Here is a 7,737-nt window from a genome sequence, read left to right as displayed (position 1 = left end):
GAAAACCATATAAATTCACATGGCGATGGGCGTTAAATGGATGGGACACATGGCCGTACTACATAATATCCAAGACTGAGACAGTTTGGCAGAAAGAGAAATTTGAAAACCTGAGCGCTTGTACTGTTATGTTAGAAGTGAATTTGGCTGCAGGTAAATACAAGGTGTGGGTCTCCTGCCAAGCTTGCTACATTTTTTAAGTTATAAAGCAAAGGTTGCATTCACACTGTGCACAAATCACAAAAGTCCATGAGTAAATTGCATGTATTTAATTGATTGTAAGTCAGCCTGACACGTGTTTCGAGCTATGGGATCTTCGTCCGAGGCTTGTGTAGTCTTGGTGTCAAGATAACATAACTTGTAACGAGTCCGGAAGAAAGAGTTGAATGAACTATATAATACAATGCTGCCGTGACCGTGTTACTTACCTGCAGACCGCCTGACAAGTGTGAAAGCAACACCTTCAACTGACGATGGCTTTCCCATTACCCAATTGCACTTTAAGCTGTGTTCCTTTTATACATGGAGGGCCTTAACATAGCTCTGAACTCACGCGCGTTTGGATGGAACCACCAGCCCTGTAATCAGTTTCCTCACACGCCAAGACACTTACACACCCATAAACTCCAATACGAGCCGCAAAAGGTTCAGAGCTGTGTACTACTCGCATAAAGTCCTAGAATACAACCTGCTATTGGTTAAAAACCCAGAAATGTCTACTTGGGTTACTTGATAGAGCCGAATTATTTATGCTAAAAAAATAACGTTTGTGTCCCAAACTCTTGAAAGCTCAGAGTGGTGCTGCCGGAGAGAAGCTTTGAGGGGACAGTAGATGTACGCTTCTGTTCGTGACACACTGTTCCTTCCCTTGCCCAGTGCCCTCTGGTACACTTGGCAATCACTGTACATTCATATAAACAGATTATGAAAGAGCACGAACTTCCCGTTCATTCTACTCGCCTAACCCACAAGCGCTGCCAACATAAAACAATCAAACAATATTTAACAAACCCCCATGTCATCAACACTTGTCCTGACTGCTTGCAAGTGGGCGGCACCTTCACCACTCAACTCAGAGATTATATTCTTCGTGCTGTCATTCTGCCAGTTGCTGCCAGTGTGTATCGGCCGGCGGCGTGTAGGGCGGTGCCCGCGCCTCCTCCCTCCTCAGCTTGGAGCCCGATTGGCAGGCTTGCAGCCCGGCTGCCAGGCTATTTTACCACTGTTGGCTGCTGCTGCGCAACTGCTGGAAAGGGTGTTGACTTTTCGTCACAACTACAAACCTCTCAGTTTACCCTCTTCCCTCGCCGGAGTCGCACCTCTCAATTCACAACGCACACCCTCACAGCTGAAACGTCTCACCAGCACAAGCGCTGAACACCAACAATACTCGTTGATCGCCACAGAGGACCTCGCGATGGCCAACCAACTCTTACCCAGGGCTTTGGTTTCGGCTAAGTGGCTCGCTGAAGCTCTGCGGGCAAAGCAACGGGGCCCTAGCCTGCGGGTCCTGGATGCCTCATGGTACACTCCGCGGGAGCGCGACGCGCGCCAGGAGTACCTGGAGCGCCACATCCCGGGCGCCTCGTTCTTTGATATTGAAGTGTGCAAAGACCGTGCCTCTCCTTACGAGGTAATGCTGCCCAGCGAGCGGGAATTCGGCGACTACGTTGGCAGCCTTGGCGTGGGTAACGACACACACGTGGTGGTGTACGATGGTGACCAGTTGGGCTCCTTCTACGCCCCTCGGGCCTGGTGGATGTTCCGCGCCTTCGGGCACCGTGGTGTGTCGGTGCTCGACGGCGGCTTCAGGAACTGGGTGCGGGAGGGCCACCCAGTAACAGCGCAGGTCACCCACCCAGAGCCTGCCCAGTTCCGAGCCGTCCTGGACCGCCGGCTGGTGAAGAGCTTCGAGGAGATGCTGGAGAACCTGCAGAGCAAGATGTTCCAGGTGGTGGACTCCAGGTCCCGAGGACGATACCGGGGGACCGAACCAGAACCGGGTGAAGGTGAGCGTAGCCGCACAGATAGGATGGCTCAAGGAAGGAAACAATACCGTGCTAACGCACACAGTCGCATACTTAGACACAACCATATGCACCAGGGTAAATCAAGTAGCTTCGCACTCGCAGAAGTCAGGAGACCTGCACACTGAGGTCACTCAAGTATGCTGGGGCGGAGTTCCTCAACAGAAATGCACATGGATACTGTGCATCCTAAATCCTAATAATGTGGTGGTTGCGCACCGAGACCCGCAAACTGAGCATTGTACACGGATGCCTGGCACACGTGAATGATTGTACAGCTAGACGTTTATCTGCTCGGAATGCCCTTGCACGTTTACACGCATAGTTGAAACTTGAAACCCCCATTTGGACAAACTTCTGAGTAGTACACGTTAAAACCCTACACAAAATGTACACTCAAGGATGCATGCCCACCCACTGAGTTTGGGATGAATAGACAGAAACAGCGGGTACAAATCGTGGAGGCTTACCGTAAGCCACTTACCTGAGAGATGCTCACGTCTTGAGGCTAAACACCTGGGCGGTTAGGCAAACACGGGAAAAGCAAGTTAAAAACATTCTAGAGATCTAACCCAACAGAGAATAGTGCCAACTGTAGGAAATGATGGGTTCTGAGGGTGGTAAATTACGAGTGCTTAGTCCACGCCGCCCAACAAGCTCCCCGCCATTGCATTCAAAGAGCCACGGTTAAAGAAATGAAATATGTGTCATTCATAATGCGAATATGTGTCATTGTAATCTAGGCTCGACAAGACAAGGGGATGGGGGGTAGGGGGGCAGAGGGCGCACAAGACAAACGATCTAACTAGGCCTTGTGTCATTCTGATTGTGCAAGTGCGATAGCATAAAAAGTGCAGTGGAGAGGGGGAAGTGCCAGGAAGAGGGAAAGGAGAAGCGCTCAGGGCAGCATTGCTTTGAGTGAGTGCAGCCTGTGCAGAGCCGCTCTGGGTAGGTGCAAGGAGGCAGGGTTGCTTGACCCTCCCAGGCAATCCTTTAACCACACTGCTCCTTCAATGCAATGGGCTGCCTGCTGCGTGATGTCTCTTTATTCAGCGGAAGTCCTTTAGCCAAGCACAGTCAATGGGCTTCCTGCTGTATGTTAGCTCTTTACTCAGAAACAAAAGGAGAGGCTGGCTAACACAGCCCTCCTGCTTCTGAATAAAGAGACACCACAAAGCAGGTTTAGCCGAAGCACTGCTCGGTTACACGGGTGACTTCAGGTGTCAGCGTTTCAAATTAGAAAAAAGAAAAGGTAACGCATTTTCTTTTTTCTAATCCAAAATGCTGACACATGTAGGCAGCGGCGTAACCGTGCAGTGCACTGCTAAACAGCTGCCTGAGGTGTTGTCGTAACTGGCGCTAGTCTGGGTGAGCCCAGGCTAAAGCGGGCTCACTTAAAGCCCTTATTCTGAGGATCAATCAGTGGTTTTTCCTCCAATTTCTGTTGACCAACGAGCTGATTGTGAAGGCATGGCACAGTAGCACATAGTTGTTGATAGGGTAATGGCTACTAAAGCGTTATTCTAGACCAGAGTGAGCCCATGACTGCTCGGGTTACTTGTAATTTATTTATTTAATTACATTTTTTGTATCTATTTCAGCACACAAAACCCTACGGCATCTAGGCGCTAGTTACAGCAAGTGCAGGTTACATTGTTCAAGTGCAAGAAAGCGGGTAAGATTACAGACATACATTAGTATGTGCACACAGCCTGGCCAAAGCCACACCTCATGGTACAGGGGGCTATATTAGGCAGCGTAAGAGAATTGTTAGGATTACACAGACAGGCAAAGCCACACCTCATAATACAGGGTGCTACATTAGGCAACGTAAGAGACAAATTGGTAGGATTACACAGACAGGCAAAGCCACACCTCATGGTACGGAGTCTACATCAGGCGGTTGTATACAAATTGTCCGAATGACAATTGTACGAATGACAATTGACCTTCTGCACAATTGACCGAATTTAAAAAGTCAATTAGAATATATATGCGGGGGGAACCTCACGTAATCCCCCACCCAATCCAAACTCCCCAACCCCCCACCCAATCCCCATATATCATTATTATCCCAACCCAACCCATTATAAATATAAAAATAACCATACAGTCAATTGTGCAGAAGGTCAACTAGGACCACTGTAATACGATCAATTGTGGCATTCGGTCAATTGTACTCGAACAATGCGGGTAATACCCATCAGGCTGCGTAAGAGACAAGTTGGTAGGATTACACAAACAGGCACATTCACACCTCATGGTACTGGAGGCTACATCAGGCAGTGTAATCGACACATTGGTAGGATAACACAGACAGGCACAGCCACGCCTCATGGTACGGGGGTTACATCAGGCAGCGTAAGAGACAAATTAGTGAGGAGCATGTTTGTTAGAGTCAACATTTTGCAAACAATACAAGAGTCAATAGCATTGGTGCAGGTCGTTAAGCACAGACTCACACACTTGAGGACAATGATAAAGGACATTGCCGTTGCATTGTAGGGCGAAATATCCAGTGTACCGTGGTATCGGGTCATATAGTTTGGTGGGGTGGACGGTCACATTCAGGTGTGTTCGGAACTTTACCTCGAGGAGCAGTGGGCCGGTAGAACTGGTGAAATGAGAGGTGGCACTTGGGTGCCAGGGCTCATATAGCCTACGGGGAGAATTTCTGGCATTGGCAGGAATATGGTTTGCTTAGGTGGGGGGGGGAGTAGGTGTGGCAGACACAGTGATTGTACCGGGCGCTCACCGCACACAACCATGGGATGACGCTTTGCATGGCAGAGTATCGGAAGTTAGTACAGGCCTAGGTGTCAGCAGGGAACTGGACTATCGAGAAGATGGGCTACGATGAGGTCTAATTGGGCCGCTTACCTGGCTGAGGCAGAATACTTTGTGATACGGTGTCTGCAGCAATATTATGGACTTGATCTTGATGGTTGTGTAGATTAGTAATGCCTCCGTCCCCAAGTACCACACAGACAACAAGATATTCAGTGCCTGTGCAGTCTTTGAGGCCACAGGTTGTTTTGTGAGCCGTCAGGTCTGGAACCGGGAACAGCCAGAAGGACCCCTGGAGCACTATAAGGCAATAAGTGATTATAAAACAATGTGCGTATTTGTACAATGAATACCCAGCAAGAAAAGAGAGCACCGCTTACATAGTGTATAGGAAGTGTCACCCTGAAGGATAACGGGGCCCTGGACGGGGCGTGAACTTCCGATAGCAGAGGGTTAGGGGTTGGTGTGCGATACTCTGGATGGGTGCACACCGTGGGTCGAGGCAATCCAGGTTATGCAGCCAGGCGAACGCCTTGCAGAGGCCGGTGGCCAAAGTACCAAAACAAAACGAAATCCGTGAGGCAATCCAAGTCTGAGGTCGTAAAACAATGCAAGCCAAGGTTCAAAAGTGCCAGGGGTTTAGACAAAGCAATCCAGTAGACAATTCCGAGGTTGTGACAGAGATCAATCCAAAGTTCAAAATGCCAAGGGTTGGACAACGCAATCCATTAGACAAAATCCGAGGTCATGACAGATCGTAGGAGCAAGGTTCAAAACAAGGAACAAGAGCCGTACAGTACTGAAAGAGTTCAGCTGTGAAGCAACGCTTCCGTGTCCCTGGGCGCTTTTGAATCCTTGAAAGAAATCACATGATGCGTGTCACGTGATGCGGACTCCTGGCGGTGCTAGCCCTCTCACGTGATGCGTGATTGTGGCAAACGATGTGGATTGTTGCGGGCTGCCAGTGGGAGTCTCCATTGTAATTTCCAGCGCTGGGATGGCCGGTATACTCCTGGTCCAAACAGTGTCTTGGTATGGCGGGTAGGAGGATGCAGTCTCCGACTGCCAGAGTGCATATTTGGAATCCCCTGATGGTTTTTGGCAGAGGCCGGGCGTGCGGAGGGAGCAGGGAGAGGATGTGCAGGGGAAAACGTGACAGAACCCCCCCTCAAAGGCCCACGAACCCGTGGGCTAGAGGGGTAGTCCCTATGAAAACGGGCAACCAGGGTCGGGGAGTGCACATCGCGGGAAGGGACCCAGGAGCGGTCTTCAGGGCCATAACCCACCCAGTCCACAAGATACTGAAGACGACCCCTAAGGAAACGAGAACCCAAAATGGCACTGACCTCATATTCGTCAGGAGAGGACACAGAAACAGGGGCAGGAGGGGCACTGAGTCGGGTAGGAGCAGGACAAGGCTTGAGGAGGGAGGTGTGGAAAACAGGGTGAATCCGCCAGGTAGGTGGAACGGAAAGGCACAAGGCCACAGGGTTCAGGACCTTAGTGATTTTGTAGGGACCAACAAAGCGGGCAGCAGCTTGCGACAGCCAGGAATATGCAAATGGTGGGTTGAGAGCCAAACCCGGTCACCCACTGAATACTCAGGAGCCGCCAGCCGCCTCCTGTCCGCCTTCGTTTTCATTACCACCTGGGCCTTGCGCAAGTGGGTCAGGGTTTGGGCATGGATCGCGACAAAGTCACGAGCGCAGGCGTCAGTAGCAGGAGTGGCGGAGGGAAAATCAGGAAGAGGAAGGGCACGAGGATGCAGGCCGTATAAGGAATAGAAAGGGGAGAAACCAGTAGACGAGTGCCAGGAATTGTTGTAGGCAAACTCAGCCAGATGGAGCAGGTTAAACCAAGAATCCTGGTACTGGAGGGTAAGACAGCGCAGATACTGCTCCAGGGCCTGGTTCACTCTCTCGGTCTGCCCGTCACTTTCTGGATGATAGGCAGAGGAGAAGCGGGAGTCGATACCTAAGAGGCCAGTGAGGGCACGCCAGAAACAAGACGTGAACTGGGACCCTCCGTCCGAAACAATGACCTGCGGGAGACCAAACAGACAGAAAACGGACTGAAAGAACAAATGGGCCAATGTGGGTGCTGAGGGTATTCCCGTACAAGGTATAAAGCGGCCCATTTTTGTGTAAGAGTCAACGATAACCCAGATCGTGTTGTAGCCTCGTCTGCAGGGTAGGTCTGTGATAAGGTCCATAGAGACCGTGTGCCAGGGCCTGGGTGGCACTGGTAGTGGTTGGAGCAACCCCAGAGGCCGTCCCCTAGATGACTTGCACTGAGCGCAAATTGAACAGGTGTTGATGTAATTCTCTATGTCCCTCCTCATTGAAGGCCACCAGCACCACCGCTGTAGGAGTTCTAGAGTGCGTTTTTGCCCCGGGTGCCCATTGATTGCAGCATCATGAGACCAAGCGAGTGCCTGATTGCGTACATCGCTGGTTGGGAGAAATAGTTTTCATTGAATAAAAGGCAATCCCTCTTGTAGTTGAACGTCCCACTCTGTTAAGGCATGTGGATGTTGGGAAACCCAGTGTCTGATGATGGCAAGCATAGGAGGGGATGGTGTACACATACAGATGACGTGGCCCTTTTCTAATAATGTGTCGGGAAATAAAGGTAATGATTCCCCCCCAGGAGACCGGGAAAGTGCATCCGCCTTGCCATGGGAGAGACCAGGCCTATGTTTCACCACAAAATCGAATGCTGCAAGAAAGAGATGCCAGCGGACATGTCTGCTGTTCATACACTTCAGCGTTGCTAGATCTTGCAGGTTCTTATGATCAGTATATATCACCGTCTGGTGTTTTGCCCCGATGAGGTGGTGCCGCCATGTCTGGAGGGCGTCTTTGATGGCTAACAGTTCCTTTTCGGTAACTGTATAGTGGGATTCGGCTGGTGTGAATTTCCG

At 50.5% G+C, this 7,737-nt stretch overlaps 1 protein-coding gene across 1 annotated transcript in view; it reads left to right on the top strand.

Moving 5' to 3' along the window:
* The first annotated feature begins 1,125 nt into the window (after nt 1–1,125).
* LOC138582062 (thiosulfate sulfurtransferase-like) overlaps nt 1,126–7,737 on the top strand; it is a 57,306-nt gene continuing 50,694 nt past the window's right edge. The window contains exon 1 of the mRNA XM_069653010.1: nt 1,126–2,009. Coding sequence (XP_069509111.1) covers nt 1,418–2,009 — 592 coding nt within the window. The 5' untranslated portion in view covers nt 1,126–1,417. The remainder of the gene's footprint in view (nt 2,010–7,737) is intronic.

Source organism: Ambystoma mexicanum, chromosome 3q (genome assembly GCF_040938575.1).
Source record: "Ambystoma mexicanum isolate Mex_15411 chromosome 3q, UKY_AmexF1_1, whole genome shotgun sequence".
NCBI lineage: Eukaryota > Metazoa > Chordata > Amphibia > Caudata > Ambystomatidae > Ambystoma > Ambystoma mexicanum.
This window is presented reverse-complemented; position numbering and strand designations above follow the sequence as displayed.